We start from the raw sequence: 24679 nt of genomic DNA on the forward strand, positions 1-24679 counted from the left end.
GCCTCCCTTAATATAATTGCATAGATCCTATCTGCCCCAGGTGCCTTTTTTATGTTTAGCTTCAACAATTTCTCTTCCACTTTCATTTCAGTTATCACAAAATCATTTAGCTCCCTGTTAGAGTTTGATAAACTTCTGGCATCCTTTTCCCTAAAGAATTCCTCATGTGAATGTAGATGAAAAATATTTATTCAGTTTGTCAGCAACCTAAGCAGGATCATCAACAGGTAAACTACTGATTTCAAGTGCACCAATGTTATTCATCTCCTTCCTTGTAGTGTTTACAAACAAGTCTATTCTTTGCATTCTGTGCCAAAAACATCTACATTAGCTTGCCTATCTTCCTTTGTGACTTGATTGCAGGCTTGTTTATATCTACCATAGGCTTCTGTGTCATCTGATAATTTATGTGCACCTCATCCACTTTTCTTGTCTGCCACTAATTTCATTAGTTCATATATATATATATATATGAAGGGAAATATTGAATGTTTAGAAAGTAAAAAGATTATACGGAAATTGTACCTAAGTGCACAAGGCTGCATCAAAGGATACAAAGGTATACAATAAAGTTTAAATTCAGTGTCATGTTAGAAAAATGCACACAGATGTTTAGCAGTACAGGAGATGGAGTAGTACAGGAGATAGATGAAACCCCATGGGCAACTGTGATAATCAGGAACCCCCATATCACGGTCACAAAAATCCCACAATTCTGCACTCCCTGGGCAACATGTGCCCACCTGGTCACCTTCCTGGGAAGTCTTTATGTGGTTGCTCTATACTGCAGGCCAGGGCGAGAAATTGACTATGCGATTAACATACCTGGAGAATCTTCAAACTGCACTAAGCGGACACAAGATAATAGTGGGAGCAGATGTCAACTGCAGGTCCCCCCCCCCTCTGGCACAGTACCACACCCAAAAGAAGAGGTGCAACAAATGGGCAAAGGCTCGAGGAGCACCTGGCCAACTCCATATTTGTTGTTAAAAACCAACCCTTCTGCCTCCTGACCTTCTGCAATGTTATGTCGATCTCTACTTCTTCTGGAAGTAGAGATCGAAATAACATTAGCCACAAGAAATATAGACACCCACATCATAAATTGGGCGGTTAGAAATGCCTGGATGACAGACCATCATACAATAACCTTCACATTAGAAAGGAACCTGACAAGAACAACTGCTGGCAGGCACATGCTAAATAGATTCGCCCTCAGCAAGGCAAACTGAACACCTTCCAAGAGATGCTATGCACAGCAGGCCAGCAATACCTGCACACACTGAGGGAGCAGGCATGCGGGAGTGAAAACCCGGAATGACTCCAGAAGGACATAACAAAAATAATAACTTAAGCAGCAGAGAAAGCCATGGAGAGAAGAACCCCCACTGCAGGGGCTATGCCCTGGTGGACTCCAGAGCTCACACGAATGAGGAAATTAGTACAGCATAGAAGGAAACAATTTCAGAGGGCTAGGAGGAATTGGCTCCAACAAGAAGTCACTGAAGTCAGAAACCAATATAGAATTGCTAGAAATAATTATACTGAACAGATAAAGAAAAATAAAAGAGAATCGTGAGAGAGGCTGCTACAAGGGTCAGGGAACAGCAACCCCTGGGGGATGATATACAAAATTACCACTCACAAACTCCCCAGGGGGGAAGTCGTGACAGCCACCAAAACAGCACAAGGAAACTTAACCATAACCTGGGAGGAGTCGATTGGGAACATCCTGGACAACATCCTTCAGGAGCTGCCAACAACACTAACAGATGAGCAGCAGGCTATCTGCCAAGCAAATAATTGCTGTAATAATGACCACATAGAACCCCCTCTTCACCTTAGAAATTCAGGATGCAGCAAGCTGTACGAAAAAAAGAAATGTCCTGGACTGGACCTAATCGAACTGGAGATGGCAAAAGAAACAATGGAACATATACCAGAATTACTGCTAAAACTATTCATTTGCTGCCTGGAAGCAGGTAAATTTCCACTACGGTGGAAAAAGGCAGATTTAAAACTTCTCCTAAAAAAACCCAACAAGGCCACCATAGATACCTAGTTCCTACAGACCCATAGCCCTGCTACCAACCTTTAGTAAAATATACGAAAAGCTGCTACATACCAGAATCACAAGGCATTATAATGAAGTAAATCCTAACATGACAAAGCAATACGGATTTACTCCTGGCAAATCCACTATCGAAGCAATACAGAACCCTCTCTAGAGCCACCCGTTGTCAAAGAAAATACTTCCTCATCATCGCAGCGGACTTCGCTGGGGCGTTCGACACACTCTGGTAGCCTCAGAGCTGCCAACCTTCCATTGAATCTTTACAATTGCATGAAGGATTACCTGACTGATAGAACAGTGCAAGTTATCACGCCATATAAATGCCTCAGTAGCCCAGTCCGCAGGGGCTGCCCCCAGGGTTCTGTCCTGGGGGGCTTTGTGGTGTGGAGGCTCAGGCCTATGCAGATGACTTGGTCTTGACCATCGAGGCTGACAGCAGATCCTCTCTAGCACTGGATCTTTCAACAGGACTCAGCACCTGCCCACAAGGCAAAGATCACCCAAACATGTCTGACAGAGAATGTGCCCGAGTTCATCAAGCATGGCGAATGGCCTCCTGCCAGCCCAGATCTTAATCCACTTGATTATCATTTGTGGGCTATTTTGGAATGGATGGTCTATGGTAAAAGGCATGCCATATTGGAGAGCCTGAAGAGATCACTGGAGCATGCTGTGGCCAATTTCTCACTGGATGTTGTGCGTACTTCTATTGATGAATGGCTGGAATGTTTGAGGTCTTGTGTAAAAAAACAAGGGGTGCATTTTGAATGAGTGTTGCTTCATTTGTTGGGTGTTCAAGAATAAAACCACAGAGTTTTGAGTTCCTGTGTCTTTTTATTTTGTGGCTACGTGCAGTAACACGTGACATTATTTATGGCAGTACTGTGTATATATACAGGGTTATTCAAAATGAAATCCGGGGTTTCAAACAATTCCTGTACACACATGAGCAGACATAGGAAGAAAGAAATATTTCCAGAATGCAAGTATAGTAATGAAGTTTTTTTTACATACCTCATAAATGTTCAATATGAGAGCCTTTAGTGATCCGGCAGACATCAACTCGGAAAAGGAATTCTTCCCACACACGGCTTAGTAAGTCAGGAGTGATGCTGTCAATGGTTTTGGTGATCCGATCTTTCAGTTCTGGTATAGTCGCAGGTAAGGGAGGCACAAAAAAACGTTATCCTTTATGAAACCCCACAGGAAGAAATCACATGACATTAGGTCGGGAGACCAAGGCGGCCAGGATTCGATCTGCTGATCTGCAGCACTCCCACGTCCGATCCATCGCGGTGGTAAATGGCGGTTTAAAAAATTCCGGACTATGTGATGGAAGTGACATGGGGCACCATCTTGCTGTAGGATGAAGTTCGCACTATCGTCGTCCTGTAGTTGGAGTAGAAGCCATAAGCATAATAAATCCAGATAAATCTCCCCAGTTACAATCTTTTCAAAAAAGAAAAATGGACTGTAAACTTTCCTTTGAGATATTGCGCAAAAGACATTTACTTTTGGAGAGTCCCGCTCGTGTTCCACATGTGTATGTGGATTTGATGTCCCCCAAAATCGCACATTCTGCTTATTCACTTTCCCCGACAAATGGAAGGCCGATTTATCAGAAAAAATCACTCTGTCAGCAAACGTGTCATCTTGTTCCATGCGGCTCTGCAGTGCAGTGCAGAAGTTACTCCTCGCGCACAGATCATCTGGTTTCAAAGACTGCAACAGGGTTAGACGATATGGTTTCATTAGTAATCGCTTCCACAAAACACGCCAAACTGTAGTTTGTGGGATGTGAAGTTCTTTGCTTGCCCTCGTAGTGGATTTCCTTGGGCTTCTTAGAAAAGTTTCCCTAATGCGTTCCACATTAGCATCTGATACGGGCGAGCGACCAGGACTTTTTTCCTTGCACAGACATCCTGTCTCCTTAAACTGTGTATACCATCGTTTAATTGTCTTGTCCATCAGCGGATCTTTCTTAAATTTTGTCCGAAAGTGGCATTGCACAACGGTAACAGATTTACTTACATGAAACTCCAACACAGTAAAAGCTTTCTCATTACATTCCGAAGCCATGTCGCAACAGAGAAGAACTGGCGTCACAGGCAAACGAACAACTGCACGGCGGTATGCGTCCAACGCCATCTGGTGGTTAGCCGTGCAGCATACCGAACATTGTGAGCATGAGAACGAAACTTGAGATATTATGCGTTCTTTCGAGATGGCTACAAATGATTATAACACATGCGCTTTCCCAAAAAAAAAATTCTGAAACCCCGGACTTCATTTTGAATAACCCTGTATAATGTATTAATAACTAGTGGTTGTAGTGAATAGTAACAGCATAATAAAGAATGATATTTAGAGATACAGTCGATTCCTGTTATTTGGGACCCATCGGGACTAGTGCATTTTGGCCCGATTAATTGGCTGCACCAATTATCCAAAGCTTCACGTAAATAGTTAAAAATACAGTTGACCCCTGCTTTACAATTGGTTCATTGTACAATCAAATCATGTTACGATGGACTCACTATAGTAAAGTACCGTTCACTATACGATGTGTAGTAAGCACCGGTCATTGTGATCACATTTGTGAATTGAATTTTAATTCTATTAAACAGCGATGCTAATTAGCGAAAATAGGAGGAATATTATCCATAGGCTATAAAAGTAAAGATATATTAAGCACAAATTTACCCTTTATTACCTTACCAATTAAAAAATTAAATGATACGTGAAAATCGGAAGAATATACTTGAGAATCGGAATAATTAATATGTACTGTAATATGTACATACTAACCAGTTGACATTTCTGTTCACTGACATTTGTGGGTAGGGGTTAAAATTTAAAACAGTAAAAAGATAAGCAATCAATAACAAAGAACATGGCACAAAAATTGCAAGTAACACGATACACGCAAGTGAGAATGGAGTAACAAGTTACGAAGCTTTATAAATAGGAATGAATAGAAGATTCTGAAAATTAATTTTTTTATATGATTGAAGATTTCATGGAAGTGTAAACACATTTTACCATAATAACCCACAGAATTCCAGCTCTCGGTATTATCGCAAATTCAATAATATTGAGTTTATTGTCCGTTTATGATAGATTGCACTAACAGAAAAGCCCAATAAACAGGTGACTGCTAATTTTTTTTATGGTTGTAGGGTAATCTCCAGTGCTGCGGTGTCCTGCCCCAATTAAACGGTATGTTGTCCCAATTAAGTGAAGTGGCTATTTTCTTGATTGGGTTCTGTTTTTTAAGATTTGCCCCAAATAAACGCTGCCCCGATTAACCTGTCGCCAAAATAACAGGAATCCACCGTATATTAGGATGGTTTATGTACCAAGGGAACTACTAGAAATATCCAATGACATTAATGGAATGTAGATAAGTAGGTTTGGGGGCTCCTCCGTAGCCAGGTGGGCAGGAGCAGTAGTGCATAGCACACTCTTCTTGATTAGACCGGGGTTTGAGCCTGTGACCACCAAATACGGAGGATGCAGAAGGTCAGGGAATGACCACCGCATATCCCCAGCCCGAATAAAGGGTGAGGGTTGGCGTCAGGAAGGGCATCCGGCTGTAAAAATTGCATGCCAAAACAATAAAAACAATAATGGGAAAAGGCGAGGACAAAAAAAAAAAAAAAAAAAAAAAGATAAGTAGGTTTGAGCAAGAGGAGAAATGCTGACAAAACTGGAAGTAGTAACAATGGAAAAAATTATTAGGTACCTGAAAAATAAAATAAAATAAAATTTTATAAATAGTACTTAATGCTTTATATCCAATGATTTTAACTTCTTCATCAAGGGTCAGCAGCCAAAACCAAGGGAAATATAGCAAGAAGTAGGGGCTCTGTTTCTGATATGCTACATATATTTCATATCAGAAACAGAGACTTACTTCTTGCTGTATTTCCTTTGGTTTTGGCTGCTGCTGACCCTTGATGAAGAAGTTACAATCATCAGATCTATAGCATTAAGTACTATTTGTAATATTTTACTTTTATTTTTCAGGTACCTAATAATTTTTTCCATTATTACTACTTCTGATTTTGTCAGCATTTCTCCTCTCTTACTGAAACCTACTTATCTCTCTCTCTCTCTCTCTCTCTCTCTCTCTCTGTGTGTGTGTGTGTGTGTGTGTGTGTGTGTACACGGGTGAGCTGTAGTGGGCTCATGAGAGCCCATTGTTATTTTTTTTAGAAAATTTGTGAGCCCATCGTTGAGATGATCATTTATTTTACAAATGAAATCCTGAATGCAATTATTGAGTATCCAGAGCCAAAACTAGGGTGGGACGAGCAGTGCCCCATTCCAAGCATTTTAATGGTGCAATCGATCAGTTATGTATTTTATAATTGCTTCATTTTTGATTTAATTACAGTCAAACATCTGTTTAACCAACTTCTTTATAACGAATTTTTTTTTAATTCCCCTTGGTAATTACATTTAAAATATGTACTTTCTGTTGAACAAAGAAAATTTCCATAAAACGAACGGATTACGAGAAGCAACTTTGTATGCATTGTTCTCATCTCTTGCCTTTAGGCAATTTAGGTAATTAGAAAGCACAAATTAAAGGTGAAAGGATTACCGTTTCACAATGTTAGTGGTGTCCTTAAAACCTATGCAGTCACATACCAAGGAGTCACGCTAGTTAATATGCTTTACAGTGTCAGTCAGAGGATTAAGAAGATTCCTGACACGGATAATAGCCTCTGATAAACCTGTGTTTTGGTTCCCCTTTACTCCAACAAACAGGAATATGTTTTTCGGAGAAGTGAACAACCCACACCTTCCAGTAAATTTCTCCTGTCTAGATTTTTATTATTATTATTATTAGCTTTATGGTGCAATGATTCCCAACCTCGTGTTGTTTGGCATTACAAGAATGCAAAATGGGATGACCTGCGAGATTTCTTTTCTTCTTTTCCTTGGTCGGATTACTGTTTCAAAAGTTCTGATGTCAACGTTTGCTCAGATCGTGTCAGTGAAATTGTTTATATTGCACGATTTTGCATTGCACAAGGGTTTCTAGGAACACAACTATTGTGCTATACGAGGACTGACTGTACTTTGCATTTGTCAATGTTAAACTTCAGTTGCCACTTCTCAGCCCATTTGCCCAACTTGTCTAGATCCAGTTGGACTAGCATACTGTCTTTACTGTCGTTAACAAAACTGCCAACCTCCTTTGTATCATCTGGAAACTTGGACATTAATCCTGATATACCTTTATCACTATCATTGATGAATACACAAAACAACAATGGGCCCAGCACCAAACTCTGGGGAACTCCACTAATAACATTTGTCCATGAAGAGCAGTATCCATTGAATACCACTCTTTGTCATCTCCCACTCAACCATCCCTTAATCCAGTGTAGCAACTTACCCTTAATGCCATACCTCTCCAATTTGTACAGCAGTCTTCCATGTGCAACAGTATCAAAAGCTTTCCTGAAATCCAGTATATGTTATCAAAATTATTTTTGACATTGTTCCTTTGTGACCACATCAGTATCCAATCAAATTGGTCAGACAAAACCTCCCTTTAACAAACCCATGCTGTGTCTTAACTATTACTGCAGTCTTGTCTAGATGATCCTGCAATTCTTCTTTAACCAGTGACTTCATTATTTTCCCCAGAACGCAAGTTAAACTAACAGGTCTATTGTTACTTGTGTCACCTTTTGAACCCCTATGTGAATTTATGATACATTTGCACACCTCCAGTCCATGGGGACTCCCCCCCGAGTCCAAGGAAGCTCTCATAAATATGGCTAAGGGTTTGCTTACTTCCTTTGCTGCTTCCTTTAATATAACTGGATAGATCCCGTCCACCCCTGTGCCTTTTTTATATTTAACTTTAACAATTTCTCCTCCACTTTCCTCTTAGTTATTACAAAATCACTTAACTCCTTGTTAGAGTTTGATAAACTTCTGGCACTCCCCTCATTGAATAACTCTTCATGTGTGAATGTAGATGCAAAATACTCGTTCCATTTATCAGCTACCTGAGCATGATCACCAATAGTCAACCCATCTATGTTAAGTGGTCCAATCTGATTCATCCCTTTCCTTCTAGAGTTTACATAAGTAATGAACTCTTTGCTGTATTTCTTTGGATCCTTTGCCAAATATTTCTCGTAATCTGCCTTTGCCTGCCTAAACTCCTTTGTGACTTGATTACAGACTAGCTTATATCTGCCATAGGCTTCTGTGTCACCTGATACTTTATATGCATCCCATACATTTTTCTTCTCTGCAACAAGGCTCATTAATTCATCTGACTCCATTTAGGCCTGAACCTCGAACAGTATTTCTTAGCTGGACAGTATTCAAAGAACTAGTGACAGTAGCAGCGTAATGGGGGGGGGGGATTGAGGCAACTAAGATATTATATAAACTTTATGAAGATGAAATGTTGGCAGATTTTTAAACTTCATCGAAGCCTTCACTGTGTAGAAAATGTTCTAAAACATTGGTTCCCAAACTACTGAGATCTACGGACCCTTACAATAATCAAAAAAAGTTCACGGACCACTTCAAAAATCAAAAAAATTTGCGGATACATATGCGTGCGTGCGTGTGTGAGCACTGAGTTTTCTGGAAAGAAAATTCAGTTTTATGTTTAAAACAACTCAACTTTATTCTAATTTTTTTTAAAATATATAATAATAACTTTATTTATCATCAATTTGCTATACATAGAATGAATAATTTGGCCAGTTCCAGAGGGTCCATTTCGTGGATCCCCTGGAACCGGTCTACGGACCCCCAGGGGTCCGCGTATTTTAGAACAGTGTTTCCCAGTTTGGGAAACATTGTTCTAAAATACAGGCAATAATAAAAAACAAAACAAAACTGCATGCATTATATCACCAATCTCCAAAAAACCAGCGCAAATTAAGGATGATTGCTAAAGAACATGATGTGGAAATTATAAAGATCAGTCATGTGGTCGGGCCATGATGAGCAGCTTATAGCTTGTGGATGGTAATTGAGGGTTGGATGAATTATCCCGCTTTGTGCAACATTTTGAATCAGAAGTTAAATATTCCGGATTATTAAATCAACTTTTAAATCTGGAATTTCTTAACCATTTAGCACTAATGATCGACATCCTGCAAGAGCTCTTTTACCTTTCAGAAGCTGTACAGAATCACTATGGTAAAAGGAGATAAATTAATTATTCAAACTATCAATGCTATTTTTGATTTGAAAAATTCTGAAGCAGAAATTGAAAGCATGTTGAAGTGGAAAGAATTTGAAGGAATCAAAATCGAAAGTAAGAACACACTTAAAAAATTACCTCATGACAAGTTATTAAATGCATTGTTTTACCCTTAAAGGATAAGTTGTTAATGCAACAAAGTGATTTTAAATTAAATAATGAAAATAGTGATACCATTGGCAATGAGGAATTGAAAGAAATTTTAAACATATGCTACCCGAAATCTTGGAATATGAAAGAACATTTGTCTCAGTGGCAAAGACGGTGAGAACCGAATAAGAAATTTAAGTTTTTTGATAAAATATGAAATAAAAATTAATGATTTCAGAGATTTTTTAGAAGACAGTTTATCTTTAAAATCGAGTGAAATTCTGTTTTCAGTTAAGAAAGCCAGAAATATCTTTGAAACCATTGCGATTAGCATTGCTGAAGCTGAGCGAGCTTTCAACATAATGAATAATATTGTGTGAATGAATGAATGAATGAATGAATAAACGAATGAATAATGTTGACAGTTAAACATGTTGCAGATTACGATGACCATACATCTAAATGGAAAACCACTACTTCAATTTGATTCAGATCGTTACGTCAAATCATTCCTCTGTAATCGTCACTCAGCTATTGAGCAAAGCAGGAGATCGACAACAAATATTAAAAAAGAAGTAAATTGTAGTAAATTAAGAAAGGCTGCATATAAGGACATCATCCTGTTGAGGATGGTGCCTTCATGGTGATATTAATGACATCATCATTAGAGTCCAGGGAAATCTGCCCTAGATTGCCAAAGCACTAATGTTTCCCCAATCCACAAAGGAAGTGCAAAAGACCTGATGGGCAAAGATCATGGAGACTGATTATGATTACAATCCATGACCACCTTTATAAAATGGCATTCTTAATGGACCACAGCATGGATTCATTGTGGTGGTGGGAGTCTTACCTGACCAATCTAGTTAATTGTTATGATGAAGTCATAAAACAGTTCTTCTTCAGTGACAATTTTTACCTTGACTTTTGTGAAGCTTTTGTTATGGTTCCCCATGCAAGGTTATTATATAAATTGGAGCAAATTGCAATTAATGGCAAGTTCCTTCTTTAGATCAAGTACTGGCTAAAAGATAGGAAACAAAAATAGCCATAAATGGACATACATCGGGGTGGTCCAGTGTAGCCAGTGGAGTTTGAGGGATCAGTGTCCGAAATGGTGTGAAAAATGGCAAGTGAACTTTGATGCTTCTAATTGTAAAGTTTTGCACCTAGGGAACAGAAATCCAGGAGATTATTTACAATGGGGAGGGGGGGTTAAAAGTGGTTCAGGACTTGGGATTAACAATCTAGTAAAACATGAAATTATCTGTACAGTGTAAACAAGCATCTAGGAAGGCACATGGTGTCCTATGATATATAGGACTTTCACAAGTTGGGAGAAGGCTGTCATTAGCCCTTTGTATAAGATGATAATGGGACCACACTCAGAATACCATGTGAAGGTCTGGAGGCCATGCTTGAAAAAAGGTAGCCAGATTAGTAAGGGGTTGTTAATCAATGTCCATATGAAAAATAGCTTAGAAAATGTAGGCTGCAAGCGTGACAACTAGACATTTCAGTTGGTGAGGGAGGGAGGCTTTGAAGAGAATCAGTAAAATTAACAAGGGGAGTATATTTTCACTGGCAGAGGAGAGCAAAATGGAATAAATACAAAAAATTTTGAGGAGTGATAGAAAGCTGGATCTCCTACGGTTTACTTTTAAGCAACTTTTTATAGATAATTGGAATAAATTGCCTGCACAGTTGTTGAGTTTGATGGTTTGATAAAGTTTAAAGCAGAATTAGATAGGCACTTTTTGTTGACAGTGAAGTCACAGATGATTGTGGTTTTTTTTTTTTTTTTTTTTGCAGATGCAGTAAAGTCCACTTCCTTGTATCATTTAGCCAATATAATACTAATACTAATTAGATTGATGTCTGGTAACCGGGGTATTAGCACTGTAATACACTGAATTCATTCTCATGTTCCTGGAAACAGTTTTGTAAAATTCTGTTCTTGTGACAGTGCATTATCCTATTGACAGGATCCACTCACAGATATACACCACAGCCATGGAGGGATGTGCCTGATCAGAAACAATTTCCTGATAACCTGTCACATTCAAGTGTAGCTTCAAGGCACCAAGTGTGCAAAACAGAAACACTCCATGGACTCATTCTGTTTTTGCTTTATTCTGGTCCTCCTATTAGTGGAAAACAGCAGAAAGTGGAATTCCTCAGACCATGCAACATTTTTCCAATCCTCCAGTGTTGATGGTCTTGAACCTGATATGTTTGTTTGTTATTTGGTTTTTAGGAGCATTAGCAACTAAGGCCATATTGCTCCGGGGATATGTGGTGGTCATTCCCTGACCTTTCCGCATCCTCCGTATTTGGTTTGAACCTGATATAAATGTGCCTTGTTTATTTGCTGACAGAAGCGGAACCTGTTTCAGTTGTTGGCTGCAATACCCCATCTGTGACATGGTATGACGAGTTGTGCATTTAGAAATGCTTCTTAGGTTATCACTGTTGTTACTGGGGTTGACTAAATGGAGCTTTTCTGTTACCCTGCACAAGCTTTTTCACCTTCTGTTAGTCTCTTACATCATCAAACTGTTTTCTGACCACAGGATTGCTGGTGACTATATGATTTCATTATTGGGCGAATCTTGATATACCTTGGTCACAGTTATACATGGAAACCCATATATAACTGTGACCTTATGAGAATATTGATGAGCCAGTAAGAGTATCTTGGAAACTGCAAGTTTCCAAGATACTCATATTGGCTCATCTGCCTTTTACTTCTCTGCCATATTCAAAGTCACTTAAAGCTTTTGCTGCGCCCTTTCTCACGCTGAATTGCAGACATACGGTATCCTACACATATCTGCCCATTTGTTTTATATTGCATGGTAAGAGCATGTGATGCTCTTAGTATCATGCCAAAAAACCAGCACTCTCTATACCACCTGTCCATCCTCTAATAGTTTGTCCAGTTCCTTGAATTTATTCCAAGTACCCACTTCTGTATCACCAGTTTGTTCCAACAATTAACTACCTGGTGGCTGAAGGCAAATTTCTGCACGTCTGTCCTACAACTGTCCTTCCATCAATTAAGAGGTTGTCACTAGACTTGGGAGATATTCCTTTGAATTGGGGAAGTGCCAACGTATTGCCAGTACATAAATGTGGCTCTAAAAGTGTACCAAGCAGTCAGTTTGACTTCAGTGGTAGAGAAAATCATGGAGGTAATGATAAAGAGCATATTACAGGACCTTTTAGATAGAAATGGTATTCTGAATGAAACACAGCATGGTTTTGTAAAGGAAAATCATGTTTAATCAACCTAGTTAGCTATTTTTTGACAGTCTCTTGTGAACTGGCTGTAGTAATTTCCTTATTGCATACTAAGGTCTCAGCAAAGCATTTCAGTCAGTCCTGAATAAGCTGGAACATGTTGGAATCACTGAGGGAAACCCTTAACTGGATTGCTGGGTGACTTTAGACATGCAGGAAGAGTGTTAATAACAGTTATTACTCCTTTTCCTTTTTCAGATTGGGCTAATGTGAGAAGAGAGAGAGATTCCCTAGGGTTTTGGTCCTGGGACCACTCTTATATAAGAGTGGTCCCAGGACCAAATTTAAGAAAACATAAAACTCTTGTTTTATGTTTTCTTAAATGGGGATGTGAGCTCAAAATTTGCAAATGATATCAAGGTTGGTAGAGTAGTTATTGATCAATGCCAAGCACAGCTTCTTCAATGACTTAACCATCAGAGATGATCAGAAAGGTGGCAGCTATCTTTTAATGCAGCAAAATGCAAGGTCTTATGCTTGGGAAAGAGCAACCAAAATAACCTTACACACTTGGTGTGGTTACTAAAAACACTACAGAAGGAAGATTTGGTAGTTATGATACAATCTACAATCAGACATGAAATTCTCCAGCAAAAAAGAAGGCATATTGAAAGGAACCCAAATGAGGAAAGAATTTGAATAGTGGGCTGCACAGCTTGGAAATTAGACACCTTAGAGAAGATTTCATTGGGGTGTATAGGGCTCTGAGAGATGAAAGTAAAATCAACAAGGATGAAATTCTCTTATAAATGATTTTACAACTGAGAGCCATAATCACCTTTATAACACACCTGGTTCAGATATTTCCACATCTAATGCACTTTCATATAATTAGAAGGGCGTTAAATTACTTTCATAAGGTAGAGTACGTCCTTTGTGAGGTTCACTTACCCTATAATCAGTTTTCAAATTTATGAACTATTACTTGTTATGTGTAAACATTCCTCTTTTAATAGTAATGTAATATAATTTAATTTTATGAAGACAAATTCATGTTTATTTATAGTTTTGTTGTAGATCTTCCAACACCATTTTTATTCTCTACCAAATTCTGAAATTTCTGATAAATGATGAAAAAAAAAAAACAATTTTGACCTCATTTAGATGTATTCTTTGTTATATAGGGTGTCCTATACGTCTGGAATCATATGGAAAAATAACTAATTCATATATTTTCATCTTTGCCGCCCCCCCCCAGACATCTTTGAATTAGAAAGAACAAGTTCACAGATAATTCCTCTCATAGGAAATCAGAGTGAGAGAGAGAGTTCGTCGCAGAATTTAAGACTGCATCCAGACCATGAACCAATAACACAGCTGTGTTAGCAAGCTTGTTTTAAAGTTTAGAGAAACATGGTCCATAGAGGATAAACCCCCATAGTGGATCTTTGTGAAGGGCCACCAACAGTGACACAACAACTGCCATCTCCTTGCTCATTTATACAAAAGTCTCTTTGAAGATCCTCTCAGACAAGTGTTGAAAAGCAGCATTCTGCTTTGGATTCATATCCTTAAGGTTCACAGATGGCATCCATCTAAAGTTCAAATCCTGCAGAAATTAAGCAAAGATGATCCACACTTACAGATGAAATTTGAATTTGCTAGAAAACAATATAATCAAAATGCAAATTTCTTACAATTTCTTGTCCACAATTCTTTTTAGTGGTGAAGTTGTTTTTTATGGAAATGATGAGGTAAATTGACAGATCTACTGATCTCAAAACAACCCTCACTGATTTACTCCATCGAGGGAACAAGAGCTGTAATGGTATGGTGTGGCATGTCAAAAGATCACAACCTAGGCCCCTTCTTTTTTTTCAAGGATATGTCACTGTATGCACTGGTTTACATATGCTCAATGGGGAAGCATTCCCTAGTGTCTGGAGTGAGGATGGAGATTTTCTGACATGATTCCAGCAGGTTGGTGCTCCTGCACATTACAGCATCCATGTAAGAGAGTTTCTGCACTAACATTTCCTCGTAATTAGATAGGACATTGAGGGCCTGGGAAATGACCAACAAGAAGTCCTGATCTCACACTGTTAGATTTTTTCCCCTGGGGTCATTTGAAAGTGCTGGTCATGTGAAGAAAATTCAGTGTTGAACATTTGGGTCAGTACATTATTGATGCATGCAACATTATTCCTGACTTCATTCACTGTGTGCTTGCTGACTGAGTATCTCATCTGGTTTTGTGTATCAGGAATAATGGTGGACACATTGAGCACATAAAACTATTTGTATTGCCATTTTTTTATTTTTCCCAATGATTACAGACTTCAGAGACATCCTTTAATTTATTTCAGTGATATTAAGAAATTGGAAGAATGTTGTTATCTATATCATTTAAAAATGTAAAAACAAATTAGTTGTAATCTGTCTTTAACATTTTTCTATTATTTCTTTGTAGTTGGGGTAGTGGTTCAAAGTCCTTGACTGTTAATCAGATGCTTAGAATAATGTTAGAGATGAAGAATACAGGAGACTGGAATAAAGCACTAAGGTTTGTTCCTCAAACAAAACTTAAAAAAGATATTAAATATTTTGGTTTATAAAAAAAACAGTTGTCTTTGTATGGTATGATTGAATTCAATAAATGTAAATATAATTACTTTATTTACTCTAGGATAAGTTGATTCCTAAATTTGTTATTCAAAGTTGGGGTGGGGAAGAGAAATCCATGTCTAAAGAGAATTACATTTTAGCTTTTTTGAAAACACATTAATCACACTGTTTTCCTGAACTACACAAGTTGAAAACAATTAAATTAAATTTAGTTTTACAGTCTCGAGTTAATTTTAAGCCATCAGTGGTGGAAGGGTATCTGACAAGTGCCCATCAAAAATAATGTCCTTTATTAACTATTAATAGTTAATGAAAGAACATTTTTTAATAATTGATTAATCAATGTTTAAAAACTTTATTTTTCCAACCTTCCTGTATATTAAAAAAAAAAAAAACCCATCATATTAAGGTTAACAAGGAACTGTCTTATTCACCCATGTGTATTGTGTATATACAAGTAAATTTCATCCATTCTCTGGTCAGTTTGCCTGTTTTGCTGGACAAAGAACCTGAGTTTCCAGGAGGGAAAAGAACCTTGCTATCCTGACTTGAGATCAATTCAGCCACAGAGTGAAGAAAACTCATAGAAGTTTCTCACATCATTGAGAGGATTTCATCCTGGGGCTTTTTCACCTGTTGTGGAAGAGGACATTGGTGATAAACACCGTTCTACCTTCATGGACACCTTCCTAAATATAGCCAGCCTTTTACTGCAATAGTTTTTTAAAGTGAATTTTTTCTACAGTTTTTGTACTGAAATTGTGTATTTGAATGTGTGAGCACCACCATCTTTGAAACTATATGACTTTTGCTTGAAGAATGGCGCAGAACTGGACAAGTGCCAATACTGCATTTGTTTAAAGTTCCAGGTTACTTGTTTTCCCTCTCCCACTAGTTTGGTGAATATTCACCATCTTACCCTAGTTGTTTTTGAAAGATGTATTGTTTTTTTCACATGGTAAAAATGATAACACAAAACTTGATATTCTCTCAAACTGGCCATAACTCTACAGGAAGCAACAGATGTAATTTTGAATTTTCGTGCTGTGAAGGGCACAAAATTCGAAATAAATTTTATTTCGAATTTTGTATTGTTACTTACATTTTTCAAGTAAACTTGAAAAATGTAAGTAACAATAGTATCAGGTATATATAATTGATAGTATACATCATAAGAAGATATATTTGTACATGTACATGTTTGAAAATTTTCACACTTATGTGTTTCAAATTGGAAAATGGATGAGACTGATTCTTCTATTTTATGTCCAAAGCACTTTTTTGTAATTTTCAGCAGTATTATTTATTATTATTATTATTTTTTTGAAAATAAAAGGTATAAAGCACACAACATGTTTTACACTTCTTTTAAACTAAAAAAGTTGTTTAAAATATAAGTATTGCAGTCCATTAAGAAAAATTGTTATTGTTAATATTGGTATTGTTCAAGCAGAATTCAAATGTTTTCTGAAAATTAAAAAGGAAATGGACATCTGTCAAGAGTGCCCCACTGTCATCTTTGCTACAAACCGGGGTGCCACCACGTAACTAAAATATATGTATTATCAAATATATGTAAAATACTAAAATGTATTTTTAGCATATATATTTATTAATGAAATCTAATTAAGTACATAGTATGTTTATAATCACTACCAAAAAAAAAAAAGTAGTGAAATAGAACAGCCTAAATGTCTAATTCTAAAAATTCAAAATTTTTGAACAAACGTAAGGTACAAATGCTACAGCTAGTATCACAAACATTATATAAGAACAGTTAACACCAACTAAAATTACAAACCTTTTGACTGTTTTTACCATAATAAACATGTCCAGGATTTTCCTTTTCTTCCATATATTTTCAACTTTAATTATTCTTGTTATCATATGACAAGACGGTGTCCCCAGGATCAATGCCACTAAAATTATTTTTAGTTATGCCGCTCTTAGTTATTTCTTCTAACACATTAATACTGTTTGTTGAAACTTTGAAATCTGTGTCAGTTTGGGGAATGCTTTCTCAAGAGACCAGATTTCCATTCATTTTCATTATTTTCTTATAATGAAAACCAAAAACAAAAATATCTTCCAGGTGAAATTTTAAAAGAATTTCCACAAACCCAGACATGTGATCAACATTACTCCTCAAAACATTTGTATATTTGTAACAAGTTTGTAATGTATGCATTGTATTACATTTGGCATATTTGGATTTTTTATTAAATAGAATTTTTCCCTTTTCTTTCATTTTAATTAATGGAAACTAGAGGGCTTTGACCCTGCTCACTTCTTTTGATAAAATAAAATAAAATACTTACAGAAGCTTTCAACAGCTATGAATACATAAATACATTACATATGGAAATTGAAAATGGTACCTCGCGGTCATGCTAGATAAACAAAGCACGTGCATGAGGTTTATCTAGCATGATCATGCTAAAACAGACGCTTGTTTTACCACAGTAAAACAAGCTTCTGTTATATGTTTTAGTATTTGTTATGTATTACCACGTAACCCGTATCCCTCTTCTCCCATTGGCTGAATAAATAACACTAGGAGGAAAATTATTTTAATGTATAGAAAGATAACTAATGAATTTCTTACTGCATAACACAATATGCACTGAACAGTTTATAACATTTTACTTATTTTTTGCTAGATTTTAATAAAAAAGTGCAGCATGCATTTCATGGTCAATAAAATAAACAAATACTTGTAATCCACTATTTATACCTTGTGTGAGAATGTAATGTGGTTAGGACTAATCTTATAAATTTTTAAATTAGAATTTAACAATTTACAAGATATTTTACTGTAATTTATATTTTATTGTAATTTATAAGATTTTTTTCACTCAGCACTAGTTTCAATATTTTTGGAAAGATTAAATTTGATAATGATACATGGCCAGCATGTGTCATTTGCTGGCATTTTTAACAGATCAATTCCAGCAATAGTATGACTGCAAGCAAGTAAACCATCAGTGGTATTTTGCGCGTTAATCGTGAGTTCGATTAACGCGTTTTTCAGTACCACTATTTGAAAAAAAAAATTATACCACTTTTTACTTTACACAATGCAAATTTCCAGTTAATGCAATCTTTTTTATGCGATAGTTGAAAAAGATTTGATTCGCGCACTAAGCTTACCGCACTTCAGACCGGCAATAAACAATCATTTGCCGACTGCCCGCCTCACTGTGCTCCATCAACCATCGGAAGCAGACGTGTTACTTGTTTGTCTCCCTTAATAAAGTCATGTGCAGACTTGCATTTAAAAATTCTCTAATTATGGATAAAAGAAAGAGTAAAAAAAACGAAAAGTTATTACTTTAGCTGAAAAACTTAAAGCTATTAAAAAACATGAAAGTGGTGCAAACCATGCGAAAATTGTAAGAGATCTAGGATACAGCGAGTCTACGGTACTAACTATCTTGAGCCCTAAGGACGAATATAAAGAGAAAGTTAAAGTTTCATCAACTTCTTTTAGTTTACAAAATACCAGGAAGAGAACTCCAATAATGATTGAAATGGAAAGTCTTTTTTATCAATTTGGATAGAAGATTACAATCAAAAAAGAATTCCATTATCTAAGGGCAATATTCAGAGCAAAGCTATTAACATTTTTACTACACTCAAAGAAACAAAATATCAAGGGGAGACCAAAATGTTTATTGCTAGTTCAGGGTGGTTTGAATGTTTCAAAAATTGAGCAGGACTGCATAATGTTAAAGTAATAGGGGAAGCTGCTGATGCAGCCAAATTTCCTGCAGAATTGCATAAAATCATTCAGGATGGTGAATACGATGATCAGCAAATATTTAATGTAGACAAAACAGGCCTATTTTGGAAACAAATGCCAACTAAAACTTATTTGGCTGCAAATGAAGCATCACAACATAGGTATAAACTCTCAAAAGATTAACTTAACGCTTTATTAGGAGGTAATGCTGAAGGTGATTTTCAATTTAAGCCTATTCTTGTGTACCGTACACAAAGTCCTAGGGCTTTAAAAGGATACAGCCATCGAACTCTTCTAGTCATTTTGCGTTTGAATAAAAAAGCATGGGTAACCAAAGCCCTATTTGAAGACTGGTTTACATCTTATTTCTGTCCAACAGTTGAAGCCTATTGCATGAAAAATAATTACTTTTAAAGCTCTGCTGCTTTTAGATAATGCATCTGGACATTCTTCTGCACTTGGCAACAAATGAAAATGTGAAAGTTGTTTTTTTACCGGCAAATACAACTTTTTTATTGCAACCCAAGGATCAATGGATGATTGCAACTTTCAAGGCTTACTATCTCCATAGAACATTTGCACAGGCACTTAAAGCTACAACAGGAGACAATGCAATCTCTGTACCAGAATTTTGGAAAAAATATAACATATGAGTGGCCATTGAAAGCATTCATTCAGCATGGGAAGAAGTAGTAACAGCCAGCAATATGAGAGCAGTTTGGTAGCATCTTTTATCCCATTGCACAAATGATTTTACTGGCTTCAAGGATGCAGTTCAAAAAGTTATTGAAGACATAACTAATATTGATATGGCCATATTTGGATATGGCTAACATTCGAGAATCACTGAATTCGCATTCAGAATAGCTAAGTGACAATGATCTCCTTCAAATAGAGGAACAGTGTGCGTATGATGAAGCCGAAGAAAAAGAGTGCGAGCCAGATGAAAATGTTACCACAGAGGAGATAATGGTAAAAGAACTGTGTGAAATCTTTCGTATTGCAGAGAACCTCAAACAAAAAGTAATGGATGTTGATGCTAACATCGAAAGAAGCATGTTATTTCACCAGGGTGTAGAGAAGCTTGTTCGCTATCGGAATTATATGATAAAAAAAAGAAAGCCAACACTGTTCAAATATTTCCATACAAATAATTTCTTCATTATGCATTTTATGCAATAAACATTTAATTCTATAATTATTTTTATTATCTTTTTACATGGTATACGGTTAAAAAGTTATTTAAAAGCTATTTTTAAAATTCTTTATGGACATTCCTGAAGGTCACGGACCAATTATAATTTTTCCTATTGATATTCGATTAACACATTTCCGTTTTGCATGATGCACTCGTGGGATGAATTAATCCTGTTAATCGAGGCCAGCCTGTATTTTCTTATTATTTCTTTTGTTTTAATTAATGGAAATAACTAATTAATTTCAGGGCAAAGGATAGGCAGTGTTGAGGTTGGAGGTAGGTTAGAGGTCCCAGTAGGGGCCTTGCAACTAAATACTGGAGGAACAACAGACCAACACCACCCAACACTATACTATGCAGACCATCACCAAAACTTACACTACCTCTGGCATTTACAGAGTTTATATTGCGACACAGAGAATACTATGCAGTTTTAGTGGAGACCGGGGTGCCACTTGACAATAAACACTATACACCAGGGGTAGCCAAAAGGTCGATCACGGCTTTAATTTTGGTCGATCACGACAAAAATATATATAAAAAATAGATTAGTCAAAATCTAAATGTTGTTATTATTATGCACCCAACTTCATACGCTTATTACAAATTCGTTGAACCACGTGATTACTCTTTCCATTGCGCAGCCCCTAGGCTTGTCTAGCGAAAATTCACGCAGTTATGTTGTGGAGAGCATAGTGTATGTGTCAAATTCTTATTTAGCTTACTTAATATTAATAACTGACCAGTACTTATACATTAATTTAATACCCATTGATTTAAAATGAATACTACAAAAAAGAGTAAAACATATCATTTTCATCGAGTTGGAACTAGAATACTTTTTTGTAATGATAAAAGAAAAATGTTGTCGTTTGATTTGTAATGCTTCCGTGTTATACCCAAAAAAGAAAATTCAGAAAGGCACTTCAACGCACTCTATGGTAAATACCAATTGGATTTTCCACCCAATAGTGACCTTAGAAAAATAAAATTACCACCATTTAAGCTCGTATCAATAACAACAGATGGAGCTAAAGCAATTACGGGGCATCTTAACAGATTCATCGCATTGTGCCAAAAGGATGATGAATTCCCAGATTTTTAGAGTTCCCACTGTATCATCCACCAACAAGCATTAGCTAACAAAAGATTAAATACTAAACGTGTTATGGACATAGCTTTCAAAATCGTGAATTCCATCAGAGGATAATCTCTTAAAAAGGAGACTTTTCAAAATGCAACTCGATGAAAATGAACCAGATCTGATATTACACACAGATGTGAGGTGGCTGAGTCGAAGTAAGTTTCTACAGAGATTTCGAAATTAAAAAATCTGTTGATCAAAGGAGACATGATTATCAGCAGCTACAAGATAGGAGTCGTGTGATCTGGTTTTTTTGGCGGATTTTACGAGTAAATTAAGTGATCTGAATTTGGAATTACAAGGAAAAAATAAAAATGTGGGTGACATGATTAGTAGTATTTTTGCATATAACCGCTATATGAAAGACACACTTGACAGGGAAAAGCTACCTCGTTGCACACATAAAAGTGACACAAATCAGGGGCTTGACAAAGAAGCGTGGATGGACTACATCAGCAGATTTTCTAGCATATATCATGAGTCTCAAGTCAGGGAGTTTGAGTGGGATCAATTAGTTGACAATGAGATGGAGTCTGTTCTTATCACTAAAGAAGCACTAATACAGAGTATTAACTCCCTCAGGCCAACTAACACAGCTGGAGTTGATGGAGTCCCCCACTTCATGGTAAAGTGTCTCAGCCCTTACCTAATTGAACCACTCCAAGCAATTTATAGCTCTATACTTGCTTGCCGAGTTTTCCTTGAGAACTGGAATAAGTACGCTGTAATTCCAATGCCGAAAATTACAAAGCCTAACCTTGTGGAGCACTATAGGCCAATAACTACTGCATCTACACTGTTAAAGAGTACTGGAGAAAGCGCTGTTGCCAAAGTTGTCGAATCAGATACTGACTGGGCAGCCTCAACAAATTCATTATTCAATAACTGCAAGATCAACAATAACTAACCTCCTCACAGTTCAAGCCGCGATACTAAATGCTTTCCAAGCCAGAAAGGAAATTGCAATAATTTATGCCAATATAAAAGCAGCCTTCCATAGTCTGGATGTACATGCCTTACTTCATCTGCTCCAACACGCCTTCCAAATAAAAGGAAATTTGCTGAAGTTCCTACAGGCCCTACTTACTTGTCGGTCCATTTATTACCGCACAGATAGTCAGATCCTCCAACGCCAACTCCGTGCAGGAGTTCCACAGGGTGGAGTTTTATCTGGACTCCTCTTTACCACCATGATGATCCTGTTCTGCAACGGTAGGGATGATGTATGCACTTATGCAGACGATATTAAGATCCTAACACCCATCCAACCGTCCATGAACAATAGGGCTTTGTGTGAACAGATTAATTATAAGCTTCTGAACTTATTCGTGTACTTAGACAAATTTGGCTTGGCCCTAAATCTGCAGAAGACTGTAATCATGGTGTACTCGCTCAAAAAATCGCCTACGCTCGTACACCTGAAACTTAATGGCAAACCTATCCCAGTTGTTGAGACGCATAGAGATCGTAACATTTGATACGAAACTTATGTTCAAGTCTCATATTGACCTGATTGTAAAGAAAATGAACTACTTACGTCGGGCAACAAAACAGCACCTCTTGCACGTGAAACAGACTGCAACAACCGCACGATATTTAAGAACCACAGTGTATTCGGCCATTTTGTATGGCGCCGAATTGTAGGCGTCAGCCCCCCCTACCCACATTAGGAGAATATATGCGGGTGAATTCTGGCTGCTGAAGTGGGCAAACCATAAGCACCATCTCCCTCAACAGTTAAGGACCACGCAGCTCTCTGAACAGCTTAAACTGCAGCGTTTACCAGACAACATTGCCTGGAAACGATTAATAACTACAATCAAAATGATGACTGGCACGATATCATCACCATGCTTCTGGCAGCTTTGTGAGTGGCACATCCCGCCATCTGCATTAAGAGGCACAAAATCCTTGAGAATGAAGACCAGCTGACTGAAGATGGCCGACAGGTTTATACTCACCAGTGCGCTAGAATCAATTCAGTGCCTAACACATATTGGAATTGACCTACTAAGGCTCATAAAAGGTCCGAAATATAGGAAACAAATCACAGTGTGGCTCGCTGAGGCTACTGTTGCCTAGTAGTTGTGTGAATTTCTGTCAAGAACTGTGTGTATGCAATTGAATAATGTATATCTCGCACAAGTTGATCAGTGAATGTGATGTTAAGATGAACTTTTGTATTACAATTTCCAGGACTCTAGACAGAAATGTAGTGAAGAGTAATGTAGTTTAAATGTCATCTTTTCATGTATATTTAACCTTTCTTGTATATTTTAGACATTCTTTTATTCACATTTTATGGTAATCCCCTGGCATTTTCTGCCGTGAAGGGAATTTGTCACTTACCAATGTACACCTATATTTTAAATTTGGTAGGACAAATAAAGATTTATTTTTTTATTATTATACAGTAAATTTTTGGCAATGACTAAGGATTTCAAAGAAAAAAAAAATTTGATTATTTTGCAAATATGCAAGGTCATTTGCAAAAATCTGTTTTTGAATTTAATAGTGAGAAATATGTTTCTGAAATTGAGAAAGTTGTGGATGATTTTGAAACCAGATTCAGTGATTTTAAAACAATTGAAGACATTGTTCAATATATTTAATTTCGACTTAGATACAAAACAAATTGCAGAAAATATTACTTGAAAATGAAATTATTATGTTGCAAAACAATATCTTCCTAAAAGCCAGATCATCAAAAAAGGAATTTGAAATATGTTTGCCGAGAAAAGTACCCAAATGTAAAAAAATGCAGTGAACTTTTAAATTGCTGTTTTGGTTCCACATATCTGTGTAAATCGGCCTTTTCGTTTTTGAAACAAAGAAAGACGAAGAATTGCTCTACTCTTACGGACTTGCATACAGAAGATTCGTTACGATTGGCCTTATCACAGTATATCCCCGATTTTGAAAGCTTGGAAGATGACATGAAGTCACAAACTGCACATAAATTAAAAATTTAAATACATATGAATTTAAAATAAAAATTCTTAATTGTATTTAATTTTAAAATTTATAAACATATTTCAATGTGTTGATTAACTTTTTTAAACTTGTGCAATGAAATTCTTGAGATGGTAGATTGCGGCACATTTTGAAGAATAAAAGTAGATTGCATCACAAATTAAGTTGGTCACCCCTGCTATACACTGTACCCATTGGCAATTGGATACACTAAAAACTGGTTAAAAGGAACCTCAATTGTTGAGTTTTCTTTTAGCCAATGGAGTCTAGGTTAGAGAAAGAAACAAAAAAAAACTAGTTGAAGGACCACACAGCAAAGGCACAGTTATTTTATAGAA

General features: G+C 36.8%; 1 protein-coding gene across 1 annotated transcript in view; it reads left to right on the top strand.

Moving 5' to 3' along the window:
- The window catches only part of LOC150086043 (mitochondrial ribonuclease P protein 1 homolog), a 31824-nt gene extending 16517 nt beyond the window's left edge, over window positions 1-15307 (top strand). Inside the window, exon 3 of the mRNA XM_090373672.1 lies at window positions 15130-15307. Within this exon, the coding sequence (XP_090229798.1) occupies window positions 15130-15274 (145 nt within the window). The 3' untranslated portion in view covers window positions 15275-15307. The remainder of the gene's footprint in view (window positions 1-15129) is intronic.
- The last annotated feature ends 9372 nt before the right edge of the window (window positions 15308-24679 follow it).

Source organism: Mastigoproctus giganteus, chromosome 5 (genome assembly GCF_048544385.1).
Source record: "Mastigoproctus giganteus isolate SK-2022 chromosome 5, ASM4854438v1, whole genome shotgun sequence".
Taxonomy (NCBI): domain Eukaryota; kingdom Metazoa; phylum Arthropoda; class Arachnida; order Uropygi; family Thelyphonidae; genus Mastigoproctus; species Mastigoproctus giganteus.